Genomic DNA, 23,785 nt, shown 5'->3' on the forward strand with positions numbered 1-23,785 from the left:
ACGGCATTCTTCAGCAGGCTCGCTTTCTTCCACCGACACAATCCAAGTCCTTATTCAGCCATGGTCGATGTGTAAAACTTTTCATTGATTCATATCAACGGGGTTCGTTCAGATTCCATACTTTGGTTCATGTTGTGTACCAAATTATGTCACGAACATCGTAAGTAAGAAAATGAGAAAATGAGAAAGAGTGTTGCAATTTTTGTAGACTTGGGTGCTGCTTGAAGAGAGTAAGCATTTTTAATGACATTCAAAAAACTAAGAATGTGATTAGGATTAACAGTAAGATTTTTTGTATGTTAATTTTTTGAATTCTCAGATGAAATATTCAAGTTTTGTGATAAAAGATTGCAGAACTGAAAAGTGTTTATTTATTTTTTATTTTTTTTCAAAACTTCGAAAAGTGGCCAATAAAATATAATATGAAAGTTATGTATCTTAGCATGTCCTGTAAGTTTGATATAATGAAGGTAAGCTTTTGTGAGCCCATGCATCATAGAAAATTTTACTTTCTCACGTGTCTATATTCTTTAGTAAATTAAACATCCAATAAATATATATATATATATATATATATATATATATTACAAATAAATAAAGATATGTAGCTGAAGTAGCTACAAAGACTTTTAAAATAAATTAACAAATGGTCATTCAGTATCAATTCGAATTAAAGTAATTAATGAGTACTAATAGAATTATCCAACGAATGATTATATATATATATGTATGTATGTATGTATGTATGTATATTATTGCTATAGCCATCAATTAAAATTAAAATCAAATCTATGCTTTTTTTAGAAATTTGATTTTTATAGATATCTAAAAACATGAGTTGTTTGATCATTATAAAGTATAAAATTATTTTTTAAATAAATAAATAAATAATATATTCATTTATTTTTTTTACATACATTTATCAAAATGAAAACAAAATTCTAACCACATGATGCATTTAGGTTGAGAAATTCAATGAAGATCTAAAATTTTCAAACTATACAAGATTTTTCCTCTTCTTTTTTAATTCCTTTATTTAATTTAGTTTTTGTTTCATCCTTGCAATGTTCTTTTTATTTGAAAACTCAAAATACAAAAGAACATCCCCTAGCTAGCATTTTTGTACCTTATTCTAAATGCTACCTTAAATATGTTTTTATTTCAAATCATGCCAATAAAGGCAGCACTAAAGAAAACATAGTAAACTTTAATCTCTAGCTCATTGCTGCCAATATGTGCACTTTCTATGACAACAAAATTTCATCAATTTTTATTTTTATTTTTTTAAATGAGCTCAAATTAAAAATTTGAACATTGCAAACACATACACAACAAACAACTTAAAAAAATCATAGTCTGTTTAAGAATAACTTCCTTCTCAAGCAATCACTGTTAGAATTTAAGAGAAATTGTATCATGGCCAAATAATTTTATAAGAAAGATTCTTAATGTAAAAATCATTTACAAATATTACATTAGATGCTTGGTCAATCTTTAGCCACAAATTTTTTTTCTTTTTCGAATCCTTTCTTTACATATTTCTAAAACAAAAAGTCTAATACATTATGTAATAAATTTAGAATTATGGAATATTTTCATTTCTTTAATTCATTTTTCTACCACCTATAAGTTCCAATCATCTACTATTATTTTGTAGAAAAATAAGTTTGTTTATTATCACCTTTCTGTACAACTCTTGGTGGAAATTCCATGCAAGCCCCATCACTTTGTTTTATTTAAAAAAAAAAAATTAATAAAGATCTCAAATCTGCAATATTTAAATTTCAGTAAAAGGTTGCATTTTAAACCTTCTCAAATCAATCTTTTAAGATTTGAATATTTGTATTTGTAAAAATGTGACCAAATGTGCAAATACTATGGTTTTTCATTGATATTTTCTTTAAAATATTTGCAAAAAAAATTAAATGTTAAAAAATTATATTATTAATAGATGTATTTTACAAAATTCCAATAGAATTTTATATGATTTAAAAACAACCTTAAATTTTCTAATTGTCTACAAGAAAAAATGTAAATTTCAAAAGTTGTAACATTGAAATAAACTATTATTATAATTATCCTTTTCTATGACCCTTAATTGAGACTTACAAAACTTCTTGTTTAATACATTTGAAATCTTATGCTTTAGATTCTTTCATAAATTCCTTAACGAAATTCTGGTTTTAAAATATTTTAATAACAATAAAACCTTTACTATTCAATTTTTCAACATGAAAAATATTCAATGCAATTTGCTTCTTTTATTTCATGCTTTTTCAATTGAATTATATATATATATATATATATATATATATAATATTTATATTTATAATAGAGAAAAAGTAATCCTAGGTCTTTTCTTTTCTTTATTATTCTATATTTTTATTCTTATTTTGTTCAATTAAGTAGAAAAATGATAATTGATTTAAAAAACAATCCAACAATTTGGTTAAGTATTAAAATAGATTTAATTTTCAAAACTTGGATATATTAAAATAATTAGGTTTTTTAGTTTGAAAAAAAATTAAAAGAATTTAAAGTATCTTAGATGAAAAATATTTTATTAGATAAATTTTTATTTTCTTTCTATATCCTTTAATTTTTGTGATATTTTATTATTTTATTAATTTAAGTTTTATTGTGATTTATGCACTAGCAATTCAAAGAAGATTAATATTTTCAAATGTATTCTTATTGTCTTTTTTTATAAGCTTTAATATTACTTGGATCCTTATAACTATTATTGTTATTCTTTAAAATATAATTCAATATAAAACATCATTTATAAATTTAGAAATATACCTATATTTATATATATCCATTCTTCTCCAACCTTAACAAACATATACCATAAAATGAATTTTGTAGGTGGTATAATTATTAAACTTTAATCATCATGTTCGTTACACCAAAACTTAAATAACAGACCTTTTATAGACCCTCAATATATCTAGAACCTTCTTTGCTAGTTAAGACTACAAAAAATATTAATATTTATGAAAAATATGTATCTTTATTAGTGTTTTTTTCTTTATCTTCTCTTTTCAACAGAATAATATTATTTAATATAAAAATATCAAGGCCTAATGACATGTAAATTAAATAAGAGTTTAATTTACAAACACAACTTTTTAACGATAACACACTTTAAAAATTTGTGTTAATTAACATGTTTTAAGAACTTTTTGGATAAATATATTTGTAAATTTAAAAAATAAAAATAAAAATAAAAAAATTATAGGTTCTAATTTACTTTTATATTTTTTTACTATAGTTTCCTTGTTGATGCAAAAGGTAATCTATTGTATTTTTTTACACTAGACTGATCTTTATAATATTCTCTGATATTTTTTTATTGAAATTCTTTTAGTTTCATAACTCTAAGACCAAATCTATCTAATTTAATTCTTGGTCTAGATTCTCAAAATTCATTAATAAAATAACAATAAAATAATAAGATTAGTAAATTAATCATCTTCTTTTTTTCTTTTTTTTTTTTTGTTCATTACTAAAAAAATCTATATTGTAAAACTAGTATTGATTCTTCCACTATAAATATGAAAGGTTATTAAAATCAGAGTCGTCAACCTTCTTTAAAGTAATCTTAAAAACTTTAATTTTTAATGTTATACTAAAATGAAATTTTTATCTCCAATAAAATTTTCTAGACTTTCATTTATAGCAAGAAATCATTAATTTGACATTAACTTGTCAATCCTATTTAAATGTTGGTTTTTTATTTATTTTTAAATGAATCTTATTTTTCAACTTGAAACCCTCAATCTTCTTCCTTCAATTGTAACCAAAACAAATCATGGAACAAAATGTAATTATTGTGTTATTTGCATGAGTTTGGATTTTTTTGGTATCACTATGCAACAAACTATGCACAAATGCAATAAATATTCTCTACAATAAAAATCAATTACAAGCTTTTAATATTTCAAGAAACAAGAATCTATTTTGCATTGATTTTAGCAAAGTTTTTGTCATCAAAGAACTCAAAATTTGTGCGCTTTTGTTCATAACATGCAACATCACAACCAACCATGAAAAACCCACAACAAGTCTCGTGACCTCAAATAAACCATTTTTGTAGACCTTCCCTCCCTCCATTAGGTATTCAACTTGGTCAATCAAGTATGGCCTTGCATCTAATCTCTTCGAATATAAAAACAAATCACACTATTTCTTTTAAAAGTCAATTTTCTAGATCCTCATTAAATACAACAAAATGTATTAATTTGGAACCCAAAAAAACAACTATCAAATCTCCATACAAACATGATAACATTGTACGTAAACCTGATAATACTTGATAAAACCCCACCTCCCTAACCTTTGTAATCAAATACCAAGTGAACCCTCTTATATTTCAACAATAAACACATGAACAAAAAAATAAAAATAAAAATCAAGTAATACTTGGACACCCAACAACAACAACAATAATAATAATATACATATATATATATATATATATATATACAAATGTTGTGGACAAGCCAGGTCGTGAAGAACCACCCCTGCCACAGCCCTTCTTTCTGACTTTGTTTGGCAGACTCTGTAAAACCCCATGTGGAAGTTTCTAAACCTGCAGGATTCATATCCTGCACTGTTTCAACGGTAAAATAATAATATAAAAAGAATAGCAGCAGAATCAGCGAGAGTGACAAAACAAAAACAGATAAAACCAAAACTGGACTCCCAAGGAGAGTGGGTGGGGAATGAGTGGTGGGGGGAAATAGGATAAATTCTGCTGTGGATATACGGATTTGGAGTGAGAGTGAGAAAGTGAGAAGTCCCCAGATCTGACATCAAACAAACTGCGTCTCGAAAGATGGATTGAAGTGAGTCTCGTGAGCAGGAAATTGTCTCTTGTGCCCCCCACAAGAACCACTGCTGTGCACTCGCGGTGCGTCCTACGCCGTGGACAGCTCCCCCCCCCGATGAGAGGGAAGACTGCAAAAGGATGCGAGATTCGACGACGCGGGGATAGTTTCAACGGGATTGTGTGTATTGTGGCACGGAAACCTGACGAAAGTTAAAACCCACAAAGAGTCTTTTGTGGCCGCTTCTCCAGGTAGACAAGTCTCACGTGCCAGGGATTCATTGCCTCCGACACACTTCCACCAGAGTGGCCGCACTTTTTTACTCTTGCCACTTGGAGCACCTTGCGGATCGAAAACCTGGCGCGTTCTGAGGAGTTCCACACGCAATGCGAATCGCCGCACCGATCCATGTTAATTTTATTCGCTCCAGCAACTAAGTTGTTTTTATTATCAGTTTGTCAAAGTCGGTGATGATGCTGTTATGCGGTAGAGAGATATGAGCCCCCGTATGATAGGTGGCGTGCACAATTTTCTTTTTCTTTTGTTTTTGTTTGTTTTTTTTGTCCGCTTGACCTAGTCTGTCTGATCCTGTTTTCGAGTTCGACTTGTCCAGTGCAGCAACTTTATGAATCTTTGCCAAGAGCGTTCGTTGCCTGCAAGGAGGAAGAACGAGGGTCGCATCGAGTGGCGCCCGTGAAGAGGTCATTCGAGGTGGAAGGCGAACCGCTGGTGCCATTTGAGCGTGGGCATCTGTTGTTGTCAGACATCCAGAGCTCGAGTTGAGTTGAGCTTCGATCTGGTGGCGGTGTGAAGGTGAGCTGCTTGTCACTCCGTGGAAATTCTCTTGCTCCACGATTACCGCCGGATGAATGTAACTCTTCAGTTTGTTGTTGTTGTGACTGTGTAGCTTCCTTTGCATTGCCCTGCGAATATGAGCTGTTTGTGTTTTGAGGACGTATTCTGTACTGCGCAGCGCGCTATCACCGAGTGATAGTTAAGACTCTTTGGGGAAGATTTTTTCCTTTGGTGAAGTTGTGGTTTGGGCAATTAGGGATCGAGAAACCTCAGACTTTCCGTAGTTATGCTGCGAAGGGTTTAATTCATTAAGAGCATTTTCGTTTCTTGGAAACAGAAAGAAAACATATAACCTGTATATCCCACGGCTGAAGCCCAGTAGTAAGAGTTTTCGCCTGTAGATTGACTTAGGTCGCTTTTGCGATTATTGAGACGAGTGGGTCATTACTCGAAAATAGCGGAACAATATGCCTCTGCTGGAGAGGCAACGTTTCTGGACAACTCAGTCGGTTCACTTGAGGAAGGACGAGAGGAAGGAGTCCTGACATAAATCAAAGAGAAGTTGGGGAACAGCTTCAAGTAGCTTGACACTCGTAGGAAATGCTGTTCTTTGGTATTAGGAATGGTCCACTTCGCATTAGTAGACACCTTCAGTGATGTGGTACATGTCGATTTTTTTCTCCTCAGAAGGTATATTTGAGGGTATTGGTGGTCTATTGTGGTTGGAAGAAGCGGAAGAAGCGTGAATATCAGCCATGGCGTCTCATTCTGTGTTGGATATTCCCAAGACGATGAAAGCTGTCCAATACTCCTGCTATGGTGGCGGTGCGGAAGGTTTAGAGGTAATTCTCTCAACCGGTATTGTTTTGAATGTGTGGTTCCAGTCTCCAGCTTCCCTTCTTCTTGTTGAACATTGTACACTTTCAAGTACGTTTCATTTTGTGACGCTGCCGGTGTGATGTTGCGACGGTGCAGCATGTGGAGTTGCCAGTTCCCAAACCGGGCAGAGATGAGGTGCTTGTTAAGGTGGAAGCTTGCAGTATCAATCCTATTGATTGGAAAGTTCAGAAGGGCGCTATGAAACCTGTTCTGCCCTACAAGTTCCCACATGTACCAGGTGACTGCTTCAAACTTACACTAAAGTGCAAAGCGTTCATCCAAAAGGATTTTTTTTTTTTTTTTTTTTTTTTTTTTTTTAACGAATCAATAAAGAAGCCATTTGGTTTCATGCTGAAATTCTACTGAATAGGGATTTAAGTTGCATGGTCCCTTCTGGTGATAGACGAAACTTCATTCAAGTTCTGAAAAGTCAGTGTCATGTTACGGTAATATTCGTGGTGCCACATCGTAAAGGGCTTGGGTTGCTTCAGAATATCCTTAGTCGGCTCTAGCAAAACCATTCCAGGGATCTCTAAGAGAGACGTATTGTATAGGAGATATTTGAGGATGCGGACTTAAGTGCAGCGTTGCCCTGTGAGCAGGTGCAGACATTGCTGGGATGGTCGTCAGTGTGGGTCCTGCAGTGACAACTTTCGTACCTGGTGACAAAGTTGTGAGCTGTCTGGGCAGGGTATGATCTCCTTCACTCTTTATCGCGCTCTCGCTCGATTGCGCGCGCGGCTTGAGCTGACAATCGTATGTGCATTAGACATTTTTATTGAAGTAGCACCAGGTTTTTGTCACTTTTGTGAATTTGGTAGACAAGTCGTTCATGACATCCTTCTATCCTCAATCAATAGTGTTTGGTGGTTTATGTCAGGCTGGTGGAGGCCTTGCCGAATATGCAATCGCCCCAATCAGGGTCACAATAAAAAGACGGCATGAAGTTACACCAATTCAGGGCGCTGCGTTGCTGATCAGTGGATTTACTGCTCTTCAAAGTGTTCGTAACTCGGCAGGGATTGACATTGAAAGGAGATCCACTGAATCTAAAAACATCCTCATTAGAGCCGCATCTGGAGGGGTAGGGACTTTGGCTGTGCAGGTACACTATCTTCTCCCCAGTTCGTAAAGCTTGAATTTCCTCAGTCAAATCCTTTGGTTGAGTTTATCTATACATATTACAAAGTATCTTCTGAAGCTTATAATATGCCTATGCTGCAGATTGCAAAACTGGGAGGCGCTCACGTGACAGTGACTTGCAACCCCAACAACTTCGAATTGCTCAAAAGCTTGGGAGCAGACGAAACACTGACCTACGAAGCCTTAAAGGGAGCTGCCCCAGAGAGTCCTACCGGAAAGAAGTACGACGTTGTGATCAACTGTGGTCCGAATCGACCCTTCCCTCAATACAAGTTCCTGCTCGCACCCGCTGGCTTCGTGATCGACTTAAACCCGTCACCGAAAGGCTTCATGACAACTGCGATACACGCCTTCTCGCTGTCCAAGCAGAAGTACTTCCCTTTCATGCACATCCCCAACTGTGCCGACATGTATCTCCTCTTCAACCTTCTGCACCAGAAGAAGATCAGAGTTGTGATCGATTCAACATATCCTCTGGCCAAAGCACAGGAAGCTTGGAGCAGATGCATGGAGGGAGTTGCCGTTGGGAAGATTGTGATATCTATCTGTGAACCTTTGCAGAGTCTAGCAGGCCACCACACGGTGGTGACTTCCCCTCCACCGACACCGAAGCATTAGTGAAGACTCCACCTTTCCTGTCTATCTTGTCTCTAAGCACTTCTTTGCCTTTTTTGAGTGTTAAAAAAAAAGCTCTTATGTCAACTGGTTTTACTACCACTTTGAAACAGTACAGTTTTTTTTTTTTTTTTTTTTTTTTTTTTGGTCCTTTCCTTCCAAATTCGGATTCAACGAATAGTTTAGATCAGAACTTTCTTTCTTCTTTCTTTTGATGTAAATATTCTCTAGTTGAAGATATATATATATATATATATATATATATATATATCAAAATTTATTTATATGTATATATAAAAATTATTGCTAGGGTATACATAAATATGAACAGGGATGTGCTAGTTTTAGTTTTTTAATCTGGATAACGATATGCTGTAATCTGGGCTAAGGTACCACTTTTCTCTCAATACCTTGTTTGCTTTTTCAATTATTTTTATCTTGTTTATTTGAAAGCAATATGAGGTTTAAAAGTTCTTTGTGGAGAGTTTGAGACCCTTTCAATGTCCATAATTTCATTCAGTATGGCATTATGTTAGGATTTTGAGTGCAAATTTGGTAAACTTTATGGCTTTTTTTTTATTTTAACTATTTTATTTTCAATGATTCAAGGTTGTTTAGTCTGTTCACATTTAGCAATAATTTATATATATACATATATATAATTTTTGACACATGTATGCTAGATATATTTTCAAAGAATATGTGTAAATTTATGTTCTTCACAAGATCAACAAACAAAACATCAGTAATTGAATTTATTTATTTTAACAAAAAACAAAAATATCATATTTGCATCATAACAATTGCAAATCATTAGTGTTCAAATCAATATTGTCTTTTTATATTGATTTCTTCATTTATCACATAATGTTATTTCTTATATAAAAATTCTTAATACATCAAAGTTTGATATTTGTAGACAAATAACACAGAGAAAGAGTTAGGTTATACAAATGCAACTTCATCCACAAGATAATTTTGATAAATTATAATAGAAATTTTACAACTAGATTCTTGTAAAATATTACATTGCAAAGATTTATTTATTATCCTTAAATTATTTCTCTAATTAATGGTTTAAGTTTATTTTTTAATATTTGTACATCAATCAAAGTCTACTTCTATTTTGTTAAATATTAAAGCCTTTTTTTGGAAATAAATTTCTATAAATTATGAAATACTTTTAGGTTTAAATAAAATGTTAATAATTTTAGAAGTTGTACATAGAAAATCGTGCCTTTTATAGATATGGTTATTTTTTCTAATAAATCACAATAAAAATATAAAAATATATACTGATTATTTATTTATAATTTGGTTGTCATTTAAATGCATTTCATAATAGAAGTTTTAAATATATATATATATATAAATATTTGTTTAAATGATTAAATATATATATATATATATATATATATATATATATATTAAGTTTTGTTTTTATGCTTGCATAGTTGCTATTAAAACAATTATTTAATCCCTATTTAGAATAATCTAAAACATATAATAAAAACAAATTGATGACTACCAAAGCATGAAAAAATATAAATCTTGTAAAAAACTTTACATTATATTTTAAAAATCTATTACAAGTAAATAAAACATTAATCATTATAAATAAATTTAGATGCTTAAATTATCAAAATATTAATCATAAAAAATATAATATTTTATTTTTTATGTTTGGATTTTTTAATCATAAATAAATTAAAAATTATACCAATCGATTTGTGGAAAAAAAAAATCTAAAGCTCTTTAAAAAAGAAATAAAAAGAACCAAATTAAAAAATTATTTTAAACAAAGTTTGTATTCAAAATTATAACATCAAGTAAACAACAAAGTTTGTTGAATGACTTGTTGTCAAGGACATGAATTATAAGCAATCAAAATGTCAATACATTCTCATGTCACTCAAAAAGAATATATATATTCACTCCAAGGTAACATAGTATTAAAATTAGAACAGTTGTTGGTAGAGATAAGAAGACTAGAGATGAAACAAGACTAAGAATAAAAAAGTTGTTGACAAGAGTGAAGAAGGCTCCACTTTTGTCTCTTTTTTTACTTCTACTTTCTTCTACATAACTCAGCTAAATATAGATAAATATGTATATCCATGATACTTGTTTGGTTGCTTTATCTTATACCAATGTAAGATAAAAATTTAAATTATCAAATAAAAATAAAAATTTACATTCTTAGAATCTAATGCATTTAATTTGGTACTTGACTCAACACTTTTTTTCAATATAACAACACTATTAACTACAAAAACAAGATGATTTCTATTATGTATTATTTTTAAAATAAAATTTAAAGTATCTAAAATAGAAAACAATAAAATTATGGATATTTATTAATTTAAATAATCTTACCATTTAATTTTATTTTTTTTAACTTTCTAAAAAATAAATTAGAACTACAAGAACTTAAAATAATTTATGAGTGTACAAATTTTGTATCAATAATAAAACCAAATGAGACATAATATTTTTCTAATTAAATTTTATAATAGAAAGATATTAAATTCATTAAATATATATATATATATATATATTTATTGTAGATTAAATTATGCATGTAGAGATAAGATTCAATATTAGATCTATGATAAAACATGCGTGTTTTTATTTTATTTGATATTAGAATCAATCTATTTGAAGTTGAACTTTTATATTCTTGTTAATTTTTTATAGTACTAAAATAAAATAAATAAATTTAAAGGGGATTTACCTCCCTCATCCTAAATAATACCTCACATCCGCATCCAATCCAACAAAAGTCCAAAGCCACGGGAAAACGCAAAAGGAGTCTAAACTCCAAAAAGAACCACGAAGCTTTTGAGCAGGAGGGGGACTAGACCGAGACTCGGCTACAGGGGTCCACACTCACCACACCACACCACAGCACCATGGCCCCCCCATCACCGACCCCCGTGGCCAGGTCAGCCCTAAGCGGCGTGGTCCCTCCTCCTCGTGGTGCTGCTGCCCTCGTTGTTGCTCAGACAGCTTCGGGTCAGTGCTGGTCCTTCTCCTCTTCTGATCAGCAGCAGCGGAATCAGCTTCGCCTCCTTCACTGCTGCTCTGCTGTAGCTGCTGCTGCTGCTGCTTGTATGCCGCGGGCCAAGCTTCTCCTTCCTCTCCCGCCTCTCCTCTCTGGCTTTCCTTTTTCGTTCCCTCTCGTCAATTTGCGAGGCGTGCGGTGTTGTTCAGTGGGGCGTGGCAACGCTTGGACGAGCGACGGAGTGGTAGTAGGAACAGGAACAGGAGGAGGAGGAGGAGGAGGAGCCATGAATGGGCATGTGATTAGCGGGGGTGGAGCGGCGGTGGTGCCGCGAGCGCCAGCCGGGAAGGTGGACAAGGGCGCCGACTTCGCCAATTACTTCTGTACCTACGCGTTCTTGTACCACCAGAAGGAGATGCTGTCCGATCGAGTGCGCATGGACGCTTACTACGACTCCATTTTCAAGAATGCGCGGCATTTCAAGGGGAAGGTGTGTCTGTGTTTCTTTATTTGCTTCTGTTTTTATTTTTTCTCCTTCTTCTGGTGAGACGAAGACATTTGGTTCGGTGGTTTGCACGTTCTTTGCTGTCTCGAGCTTGGAGGAAGTTTCGTCGTGGTTTGAAGCTAAGTTCATTTGTACGCAATCATTTTTTATTTTTATTTCTAAATAAGATATTTCTCGGATGTATGTTATTAATAGTAACAACAACAATAATTTTTGTGTTGGTAATCTCATGGGATGAAATCTAATTTCATTGTGTCTTCGGGTCCTGTTACTGAGTGGCATCTTATGTTTTGTTCTTGAGTGGTCGTTGTGCCGCATAACTGCGCACGGTTCCAGTGGTGTGTCTGGTAATGCTGTGCTAACATTTCCGTCATTTTATGGAGTTGACTTAGAAAGTGAGGGCTGTTAACATCTGCTCTGTGTTAAAGGAGTGAATATTGTTGGTGATTTTCAAACTGACTTCCGCGTAGGTTAGCTTTTTCATTGAGGTGTAGCTTTCCAGCTCATGCTGCATTTTAATTTCATCCATGGTTGTGAACAATTTGGTTTACGAAAGCCGCTATTTTCATGCAGACTGTCTTGGACGTTGGTACTGGTAGCGGCATCTTAGCAATCTGGTCAGCTCAAGCTGGTGCTCGGAAAGTGTATGCTGTTGAAGCCACGGACATGGCTACGCATGCCAGAGCTCTGGTGGCTGGAAATGGAATGGAGAATATCGTAGAAGTAATTGAAGGATCTGTCGAGGATATCACTCTACCTGAACAAGGCATGCCACTCTCTCAAACTGAGTGCTACGGGTTGTTAGAGTTGCCTGTTCATTATTCTACTCGATAAAAAAAAAGAAAAAATGGGCTTGGCTGGTGTGAATGGTGGGAGTTTAGGCGGTTGTAGTGTTGCTTTGTCATGTGGTTCATTGTTCAATCCGTGGTAGCTTCCATCCTCTAATGTAAGTTTTGAGTAATAGGATTGTGTGTGAAGTTGTTTTATTATCTTTGAACTCAACAGTCTTAGTCTGCTTTTATAAAAATTGTCAAGTTGTTGATACTGACCATGTCCTGATGTATTGACGCCTGAACTTGAAGCCAAATGGTTAAACGGATATCACGATACTTCTCTAACACCTCTGTATATGCATAGCTCTTGTGACTGGCCCTTTCTGTTAAAATTAAAAACCAAGGCGCTAGGGAACCTCATGGGTATTGGGTGGCTGGGTTTGTGAAGTGTTGGGGGTTTAACCAGGGTTGGGTGAGTAGTAACTGTGGCGGCCTCTATCGTGTACCTTGGCAGTCGACATCATAATTTCGGAGTGGATGGGCTATTTTCTTGTGCGGGAGTCTATGTTTGACTCTGTTATCTACGCCAGGGACAAGTGGCTGAAGCCCACGGGCATGATGTATGTGTAACCTTTGCGCTGGTGCAATCCGAGTGTGTAAGCATTGTTGTTTGATTTTCATGAAGCGTCTTAGGTTATCGGACACTGCCTACTAGACTCCACCTCTGTATTCTCTGGTGTTGTCCTTTTTTCCTGATATCCTGTTGGTAAACAATCCAGGTACCCCAGCCATGCTCGTATGTGGCTTGCACCCATGCAAACGTCCTTGGGAGAGCGCAAGATTCAGGAATACCAGCATGCTATGAATGATTGGTCTCGTTTTACTCAAGAAACGTCTGATCAGTATGGAGTTGACATGCGCGTCCTGAATGACCCTTATCGGGAAGAGCAACGGAAATACTTTCTTCAGGTTTGTACAGCAGGTGTTCCAGGTTCTATCGTTGTAGTTGAAACCATGTTTGGTGGTAATAATACTTCAATCTGTTCCATCGGTGTCGTTAGGGTCAGGAGGATTAATGTAAATTGTTACAGACAACGCTAATTAAGTCTGTCATTTTTACAGACTTCAGTGTGGAATAGCCTGCACCCGAATCAAGTTATCGGCGCACCTGCACTAGTTAAGGAGTTTGACTGCCTAACAGCAACACTTGATGAAACAGCGAGTGTGCGATCTCAATTTAGAATTCCAATCGATTCTGGTAATGCAAAGATTGCTGGATTTGCTGGGTGGTTTGATGTTCACTTCAGGGTGAGATTCTGTATACTTTTGACTTTTTTCTTTTCTGTTCATCATATCTTAAAACTTGCAATGCATAGCGATTGGTTTTGTCGTATGTTTTCAACTGTCCGTTGTTTCAGTTCATACTTTATCTGTTATCTGTATGTATGGAACAAGGCATGATCATGAGCTTAATTTTGAGCTTTTTCTGGCTTAAGTGTCAGTCTAATTTGTACATTTACACATGCTTATTGTCGTGTGGTATCATCTTCCAAGCTTCAGTAAACTGATCCAATGCATCAAACAGGGTTGTCCAAGTGATCCTGCTGACAATGAAGTCGAGCTGACGACTGCTCCTAGCGTTGATGATACCACTCACTGGGGCCAGCAGGTAAGTACTTTTTCAGCTTAAGTTCTTTGTTTTTCAGTACAATATATGATTTATGGACCTTAACCAGAGGATTCATAGAGTTAAATTTTTTATTTCTGTGATTTTGTTGAACAGGTATTTCTATTACATCCTCCCATCAGTACAAGAAATGGTGATATATTGGTGGGTGAACTGGAAATTACACGTTCTAAACAGAACCATAGACTGATGGATGTCAAGATTGCTCATGCCTTGGAACGACGGGGTAGTCCTCCTGCTCAGCCAACTATCTCCAATTTCTTCATTGAGTAAATGAATAGTATTTCTGAATTAGGATACATTTTTCTGAAGTTGGAATCAGGAGAACTTAAGTACTTACGATTTCTTTTGCTACATTTTACTATGAACTGGCGGGATTCTAACGACCGTAATATTGAGCCGAGTCCAAGGAGTGAAATCTTAGAGATTCTGTTTACTTCTTTTTTTCACACTAACGTAACTAGAACGGCAGTTTCATGGAGAAACATGAAAACCCTAAAACCTGTTTGTGGTTAAACAAAAAGAGGATTGGAGTTTGTTATCCTAGTCAACGACAAATCAAACAGTGTTTTAATGCTGAACAGCGAGCAGGTGAAACAAAGAGAACCAGTTGAGTGCTCGGTGTTCTCAGTTCTTGATCATTTATTAAGTGAAATACGAATCATCAAAAAGTCACCATTTTACTTCTAAAAGTATTTGTTCAAAAAACATACATTATACAAAGTCCGTTTTCAATGGTGCCAACTTTAACATATATAGCGTAATCATTTTTAGTTAAAATGAACTTCACGTGCTGACGCCCAATTCATCAGATGGCGTTTAAGGCTTGTTGTACATCAAAAAAGTTTGGCCTTTGCCCAAAATATGTCTTAAGTTTTAGAGTTTCTGTTTGTTTAACACGAGTAAACTTACAAAAAATCATATTGATGTTAATATCCAATTTTGCTAATTTGATGATTAACTATTTCTTTTTATTAATATTTATGAGTGATAGAATACATGTCGAACTTTGATCATGAACCCAATAAACATGATATTGCATTGTTATATCAACATACATTATTTATTAACAAAAATGAAGTGATATTTGTTTAATCTATATGTACCACACTTGTGCATAGTACTCAACTAACACTTTAGATTAGAAAGAGACAATTGTCACCTAAGTCATTATAAATTTTTGAATTATCTATATTATCTATCTACACATGACTTGCCATTGGCAAGGGAGAGACATTGCTTAGAAGAATTTGTCATGGGTATGCCAAATCTAATTTACATTATAAAACAAATTAAAGCAATGCAATTGAAATATTGTTAGGGACATATTCCTTAGAACTTTTTAGAGAGAAGTTTCTAGAACCTTCTAGAAAACAAGCCTTTGGAACCTTCTAGAAGAGAAGCCTCTGGAACCTTTTAGAGAGAAGTTTCTAGAAGCTTTTAGAAAGGAAGTCTCTGGAACCTTCTAGAAGAGAAGTTTCTAGAAGCTTCTAGAAAGGAATCCCCTGGAACTTTCTAGAAGCTTCCTAGTTAATAGAAGTAGCTCGAGAAGTTTCTAGAACCTTCTAGAAAAGAAGCCTCGGGAACCTTCTAGAAGCTTCCTAGTTAATAGAAGTAGCTCGAGAAGCTTCCTAAGTAGGAGTATATATAAGGATCGAGGCTGAAGAGTTCTTCAGTCTCGACAACACATCTCTTGGAGTTCTAGCTCACCTTTTTGGTGTTGTTCTTGTACTCATCTGTTTAATCTAGTTCTGCCACTTCTTCTTGAACTTCTTGTTAGATTTCAAGTCTGTATTTTGTGTCCGTGACAAATATATCTCAACTCACATTTATGATCAAAATAAATTATGTTAAATGGTAAGAATTGTTAAATGTCAAAATCACAACACTACACAATTCTTGATAACAATTAATAAGAGTCTTTTGTAAAGGATAAAAAGGTATACTAAAAAATAAGCAAGTTGCTTTTTATTTATTCATTTCTTGCCTTGGATGAAATAGTGTGTTCATTTGCCCATTTTTAATAAACTATGACAACATAATGTAATTCTAGTAATTCAATAGTTTAGAATAATTTATTGTTATTATAAAGCATTAAAATTACTTAGGTTAGAGTGCAAGTTGGATACATCTTTTGTAAAATGAAGTAACTTACTTAAGTAATTGGCTTCTATATGAACCTCTTACATATATTATGATTTATAATGTCGAGCTTTAGTTTCTTTTTTGAACTTTGGTCTCACCTTGTAAATGCATTCATTCTTAATTTTAGTTTGAAACAATTAAATAACATAATTTTAAATTGTTGATTTTTTGAAATAGACATAAACATAGTTCATAAATTTTGTATTAGCTCAAAATGTCCATTTGAGTTTGGTCCATGATATGTTACAACACTAGTTCACAAAGTCACAAATACACCATGTATAAACTCCATTATATAGTTGAGTCAAAGAAGAGAACAATCCTTGTCATTATATAGAGGACATTTGAACATGCATCATTTAAGACATTTAAACAAAAGATTTGAATTGGATCCTTTGGATGCAACTAGAAATTGGACCATGCCTATAATGTGGTGTTTAGATTAATTTTGACATGACATTTGAGATTGTTATGGCTTTTCAACAATGCTTGCAAAAAAAGAATAAATTTAGAAAGTAATCTATCCACTTGTAAGAAGAATGACTTTGTTCATATCAAACAAACTCTCATTGGAATATAGAGGTTTTGGTTATACCAAAGAAACAAAGAAGCTTTCCAAAATAGTTTTGTGTATCAATTTAAAAATTATAGTAGACAACAAAACTTATATGGAAAAATAATAGTAACAATATCTATAGGGGAATGTAAAATAGACCCAATTTTTTACTAAATTGACATATCTATTCTAACCATCATGGAAAAAAAAAAAAAAAAGAAAAAAAAAATATATTTTTATGTTCGTTTATCCATTATTAGATCTACAACCAATAAAAACCAACCACATTCATTATGATTACCATATTCTTCATCAAGAGTAGATCTATTTAGTAAAAGCATGGGTTTATTTAACATTCTTCTATCTATAACCAAATTAACTATCATTGTTAAAAAAGAAGCATAAGAATTAGATATGATTAGAAATAGAATGAGATATTACACACCCACATTAAGAATTGCATAAGAAAAGAAAAAAGAAAACAATAACTCCTCTTGTGATGCATGAAATCATCATAATGATAACAGTTTTGTTCTGATAATTATAAAAATAAAAACAAACAAATACAAATACAAATACAAACTAACAAACAAATCCAATTAACTAACTAAAACTAAATTGTGTTCTAAATTGAAATTTGTGAACATATTGGAGGAAAACATTGGTTGTTCTAATTTACTAAAATGAGTGTATGTTGAACCTGAATAAAACCACCCAGATCATACAATTGTGTTATGTGATTGTGATTCATAATGAAAGTGTAAATCAATATATTTTTAATGTCTGATATAATATAATACGGTCTTTCTCTCAACTTGATTTTATGTATGTTTTCATTATTGATGCATAATAATGACTGAAACACTACATTTTTTCAAAGTAAAAATTATAGCTTAGAATTGATTGTTTGCTAATTCAATATTATTGTGATCAAAAGTTCATGAAAAGAATCTAAACGTTTCCAAATGGTATCTTTCTTAAGAAAAAATAACATTCATCTTGATGTGATGATCAGTAAGATTATCATATGTATACATGATTCTCTTTTTATTTGAAGATTTTCAAAAAATACAATCAATAATATGTATACTTTTCATATTTTAGTGACTAAAGGCATTAACAATCAATCATCCTTGTATATTCCAGTTTATTATATTTATTTATTTTTCTGATTTTTTTAATATCAAACTCCCAAAAAATATTTTTCGAAATTCAAAGCAACTTCACAGTAATAAAAACCTATAACACCATTTTTCTAATTTCAACCTCTAAATCTGCAACTCAAGACAAAATTGATGAAAACATGTTTATATAAACACAAATGCCTTATGTACTACACATCAATTCACACCATCCATGGGTAGAAAACAAAGAAAAAAAAGAAAAAAGAAAAAAGAAACATATGCACACAGACACACAGACACACATACATACATACATTTGAACATACCCACGTGTACAAGTGTGAATCAAATCAGGGGGGGGGTTTGTTTTTTTGGCCACCGTGTGTTTTGTTTTTTATTTTATTTTATTTTTATTTTGTTTTTATTTTTATAGCAAAGTCAAGAACACAAAAACCAACATTGCAATCCTCAAAGGGATACACCACAAATGGCATGCAAATGGATCACCGTACTAAGAACAATCCCACCAATACTCCGAATCCCCACAAAGACCACAAAGCTATAAAAAGCTTAAAAAACCTGCCACACCATCCTCCACTTCATCTCCGAATGAGCCAAGATTCACTGCCACCGACCAAAGCAGAAATCTAAAGCAAATGAAGGAAAATGCAAGGTTCCAGGGAGCTGAAGAAAGCAATGCTTTTTTTCAAGATGCGAGGGATTTGAAAATTTGGCCCCTTTTTTCTTCGTCTCGGGGGGGGGGGGGGGGTGGTGGCGTCATGTGAGCTGCAGCGGAGGCTTGGAAAATTGGATCTGCCAGGTGGGTGAGAGGGAGAGATATTATAGCGATGAATCTGAAGTTGAATGAGAGAAAAAAACAAATCTCATTGTTATGGACCCAGCACATGGTCGCCGTCCATGGGAAGCGGGCATCAGCCCGGGTAAGAAGTAGTCGTAAAGCCATGAATGGCGAGAATCCGAGCAATCACCGACGCACATCTGATCAAGCACGCCGATTCCGTGTCCGCGTCTGTCGATAGCCACGTTGTGCTACAATCAGCTCTTGTAGTAGCTTTGCTGTGCAAAACCTTGCATTTTTGTGAGAGTGAGTGGGTTGCAGTGTGAAGTTTTTGGGCAAAGTTTTGTGTCTACGTTGTGGTGGTTTGGTGGTGTGTTTTTATTGCTTGAGGTTGTGTTGTTGAAGAGTTTGTAGACATGGTTCACCGGTTTCAGGAGGAAGATAACTACGATGACTACGACCCTGTGCCTTACCAGGGGGGTTACGACCTGGAGGAAGCGTATGGGTCCGTGAAGCTTGCTGATGAGGAGTCTGGGTATCGGAGGGCTGATTTTGGGGAAGATGAGGAGGAGCAGGGGGTAGAGTATGGTAACGAGGAGTGTCCTTATGGGAGAGTGCCCGGGCCATCGATTTACGGAGGTCATCCCAGACCTGGCGCTGTCTACGGTGGTGGACGTGATCGCACTAGGCCGAGCGAGGATGAAGCACAACCCGATTATGGACGCCATAGGCCTTCTTACGGTGGAGAAGAAGAAGAGTCGGGCTACCGCAAGCCAAGACCTGCATACGGTGAAGAAGAAGAAGAGTCGGGCTACCGCAAGCCAAGACCCTCATACGGCGAAGAAGAATCCGAGGAAGGGGGATACCGCAAGTCCAGACCTTCCTACGGCGAGGAAGAGTCCGAGGAGGGAGGATACCGCAAATCGAGACCCTCATATGGCGAGGAAGAGTCCGAGGAGGGAGGATACCGCAAATCCAGACCCTCATATGGCGAGGAAGAGTCCGAGGAGGGAGGATACCGCAAATCCAGACCCTCATATGGCGAGGAAGAGTCCGAGGAGGGAGGATACCGCAAGCCGAAACCTAAATACGGCGACGACGAGGAGGTGTCCGATTACCGTAGGTCAGGATACGGTGAAGAAGAAGAGTCTGGTTATCGCGAACCGAAGCCAACTTACAATGAGGAAGAGAGCGAGGAGTCTGGGCACCGTCGCTCTCGATACGGGGAAGAAGAGGCTCCCGCCGAGGAGGGAGGCTACGGTGGCTATGGCCGTCGCAAGCAGCACAACGAGGAGGAGTCCGAGGAGAGTGGCTACGGCGGTCGTCGCAAGTATGGTGGTGACGAGGAGTCTTCTCGTTATGAAGGCAGGAACCGATACACGGAAGATGCGCCTGCAGAAGAAGAAGAAGCTCCTAGAAAGAACTGGTGGTGATAATCCACTGGTTTCGTAATGCGTGCAGAGTCGGTGGCATTTCTGAGTGTCGATCGCCATCCGTGCACACTCCGATGGTATTGTTCGTTTCTGTCGTCGCCGCGATGAGTGGAATGAACTAGATCCGAGCAGGGATAGAGCAGTCGATGTCATGTCTGTGCAGATCCATCCTGTTTTGGCATCGTCGGAATTGAATAAAAACCTCTCCATCTCCATGGATTTCGTTCTTGTATTTCGACTCACTCGATCTCAATCGTGTCCTCTGCTTGTTCTGTCACCGATCTCGCCTCTTACAGCCTTGTCTAGGTTTTGCATCGATCACCGTCTGTCGGTCGAGACCATCCTGCATGTTCAAGTGCGAAAACCGATGGCGATTGTGAATGGCGTTTCCGTTTCTGATAAACCTTCCCATCTTGAAACCAACTTTCAACTTCTGAGTCTAACTTGTGTATACTTAAGATTAAAAGTCGTAATTAATATGTAGATATTTAGATCAGTTTCTTTAAAGAAGAAAAATCTGGCTTAATTCGTCAAGACCATTCACAAGATGGGTGTTCGTTAAGGTGACTGAGTCTCAATCACCTGATAAACTGGATTAGAGGAAGAATGTTATCATTTGGGAGAAGATGAGGTGATTAGTGTTGGACGGTGAGAATAAGTGAGCTTGGAGAGGGTTTGTGAATTTGTATATATGGGTGGATTGTTTGTGCAATGTGAAATGTAATTGGGTGTTAGACTTATCGAAGTAGCTCGTTGCCATGCTGCAGTTGTAGATTTTAGATGAATGTGGATGAGGGTGTTTCTACTTGGGTGACTCCATAGTGAAGTGGTAGTTGAGTGATTATGAATGGATAAAGTTGATGAGATCTATGGGTTTATAATTGGTAAAATAATCACGAATTTTAGTGCCCACACATAATTCAAGTTATGATTTTTTTTTGCATGGGTGATGAAGCTTTTGATTTTGAAAACTGGTTGGCGTAAAGTTGGTGAGGAGAAATAACTTTATTGTGTCATGATTTCACAATGTTTGCAAAAATAATTCAAATATTAGTGAATAAGATTATAAAACGTATATATATACATACATACATACATACATACATATATATATACATACATACATATATATATATATATATATATATATAAGAATATTAAATAGACCCACATGTTCCTACTCCCCACTATGCTTTAATCTTGTAATACCTATGGCTTTACTTTCTTTCACCAATTTCTCAATTTTGCACTAAGTGATGTGTTGATTTCGCAAGGAGGTGAGAGAGGTAAGGAATTTGAATGTGAGTGGTTAGCTGCAAGAATAGAAACAAGCAGTAGAAGGACTATTTTACAATGGAAAGTAGTTGGTGAATTGTGAAGAAGGATTGGCATGAGAGATATTTTATTGAAAGTAGATCAATCTAAAATTTAGGTGGATCAATTTAATATTCTCTTTTATATTTTTTACACAATATATATTGTGTATATCAATTCTATTATATTGAATATTATTTAAAATTATGTTTTAGTTATATATATATATATATATATATATATATATATAAGTGTATGGATATATTATCTATGTGTGTTATTATGAAAAATTGCACTTAAACTTAAATATACATATGGATTTTTTGTATAATCTTTTGTAAACACCAAAGTATACAATAATTATTTTAATTTTATATAAAATCAATTTACTTCCAACATATATAATATTTGTTGTATACTTCAAAAACACCTTAAGTCATATGTTTTAAAAAGATATAATTTTTTTCAAAGTTGTTAGGATATTCTATCTACTTGTATATGTTTTTTTTTTTTTTTTTTTTAATTTTTTTATTTGTTTATTTTATTTTATTATTATTAAGAGTTTTAATATCTATGATAAAAGAATATATTTTAAAAAACTTATCAAAAGATAATACATTGTCAAATACATTGTCTGATTCATCTTAGTTTGATTATAATGATTTTTTGATAGACAAAGAAAACATTGAAAAGGATATTCAAAGTAAAACTATTTTCAACAATATATCTTTTTTAAATATATTAGAAAATCAAATTCAAATTGTGAATATTTGTGAATATTCTTATGACACAGAACTACTTAGTAGAAATACCAACTCTAGATTGTGGTTTCTTGGCTTTGTATTCCTATAACCAAAAATTATTTAGTTGAAAAAATTAAAATTCCTTATACTACTTCCTTTAGTATTCCTTTGTAATAGAATATCTTATAATGAGAAAATAAAGATTTTTAGATTTTAAACAAAAAAATCTTTTTGTTACAATTTTAGTAATGTTAGTTTTATTATCCATGTTGGTTTTATAACATTGAGTAATGTTATATATATATATATATATATATATATATATAAACAATATTTCCACACATTAGAAACTAAGAACTTATGCGAATTAGTTTAGATAGTTGGTATAATAGAAGAGATTTGTATTTTTTTAGAATATCAATCTACAAAATGACTACTTCCAAAAATAATTTGTTGATTTAAATTATTAATAGTTCACAATTATTCTACATTAATATATTACTTGTAATTATTTTTTTAAATTATCTAACAGTTATATGATTTTATATAATTAAAAATAGACCAATTAATTTAAGCACTTTACAAATAATAAGTATATATATTTGAAGTTATTGCTTTTCAAAGTAACATCATTTTTTGTGGATTTTTTTTTTTTTTTTTTTTTTTTTTGTAGATATTAAAAGCTTTTATAGATTTTTAAATAGAAATTTCTAGATTTAAAATACATTTATCTTCTATTCAAACTAAAGAAGAATATTGTTGTATTGTATATACAATTGCATAGCAATAACAATAATAATCATGCAATTTTATAGTTACACATATGTAATTATCTTACAAATATATACTTTATGGCTACTCTAAAGAGCCATAAAGTATTAAAATTATTTATTTAATTTAATTTTACAATAAATAAAATTATGGCTAACAAAGATTTTTTTTAGAAATAAAAATTATGGTGCATTAGAAGTGCAACTATTGACGATTATTTTACATATATGCTAGTTTTCTTGTTTTATATTTTATTATATTAAATATATATTTACATATTATAATTGATTTTAAAGATATTTAAAAATATCAACTATGAAGTATTTTTTTATATTATATAAACAAACATAATTCTTTTACTACTCTTAACATATGTTTTAATACAAATTATTTTTTGGACATTGTAGTTTGTTTATAGCTAATTTTAAAATATTAAAGCCAATATAACCTTCAACCTTACACCAATGTTAAGAATAGCTAATGTTTATGTAATTTCATTGATATTATAATTATATTAGAATAAGGATGTTGCTTTATTTGCCTTAATAGAATTCTTTGTCAAAAAATATAATAAAATCTAAGTAAAAGAAGTACCATTGCTTCTATTATATTGAAAAAAACCTTTAAGAAATAGTTTTAGAGATTCTGATATATATATATATATATA

General features: G+C 33.5%; 3 protein-coding genes across 6 annotated transcripts; all 3 read left to right on the forward strand.

Moving 5' to 3' along the window:
• Positions 1-4,837: 4,837 nt before the first annotated feature.
• On the forward strand, positions 4,838-8,695 carry LOC112292843 (chloroplast envelope quinone oxidoreductase homolog). 4 transcript variants are annotated; one of them, XM_024541719.3, is made up of 6 exons: positions 4,838-5,645; positions 6,315-6,469; positions 6,603-6,744; positions 7,109-7,197; positions 7,387-7,611; positions 7,731-8,695. In XM_024541719.3, the coding sequence occupies exons 2-6, from the start codon at positions 6,383-6,385 to the stop codon at positions 8,265-8,267; spliced, it is 1,080 nt and encodes a 359-aa protein (XP_024397487.1). In that variant the 5' UTR covers positions 4,838-5,645; positions 6,315-6,382; the 3' UTR covers positions 8,268-8,695. The 4 variants fall into 4 exon arrangements, with proteins under 4 accessions (XP_024397487.1, XP_024397489.1, XP_024397492.1 ...); XM_024541721.3 differs by having other exon boundaries at positions 4,893-5,645; positions 5,806-6,469; XM_024541724.3 differs by having other exon boundaries at positions 5,290-5,645; positions 6,357-6,469.
• A 2,584-nt stretch (positions 8,696-11,279) lies between these two features.
• On the forward strand, positions 11,280-14,874 carry LOC112292838 (protein arginine N-methyltransferase PRMT10). The gene is made up of 7 exons (XM_024541709.3): positions 11,280-11,758; positions 12,347-12,539; positions 13,061-13,166; positions 13,326-13,515; positions 13,669-13,854; positions 14,132-14,215; positions 14,330-14,874. Exons 1-7 carry the CDS (start codon positions 11,378-11,380, stop codon positions 14,504-14,506), a joined length of 1,317 nt encoding a protein of 438 aa, XP_024397477.1. The 5' UTR covers positions 11,280-11,377; the 3' UTR covers positions 14,507-14,874.
• Positions 14,875-19,161: 4,287 nt separating this feature from the next.
• LOC112292478 (uncharacterized) lies at positions 19,162-20,522 on the forward strand. The gene has a single exon (XM_024541007.2). It carries the CDS (start codon positions 19,274-19,276, stop codon positions 20,288-20,290), a length of 1,017 nt encoding a protein of 338 aa, XP_024396775.1. The 5' UTR covers positions 19,162-19,273; the 3' UTR covers positions 20,291-20,522.
• Positions 20,523-23,785: the final 3,263 nt, after the last annotated feature.

This window comes from Physcomitrium patens, chromosome 15 (assembly GCF_059467195.1).
Source record: "Physcomitrium patens ecotype Gransden chromosome 15, ASM5946719v1, whole genome shotgun sequence".
Taxonomy (NCBI): Eukaryota; Viridiplantae; Streptophyta; class Bryopsida; order Funariales; family Funariaceae; genus Physcomitrium; species Physcomitrium patens.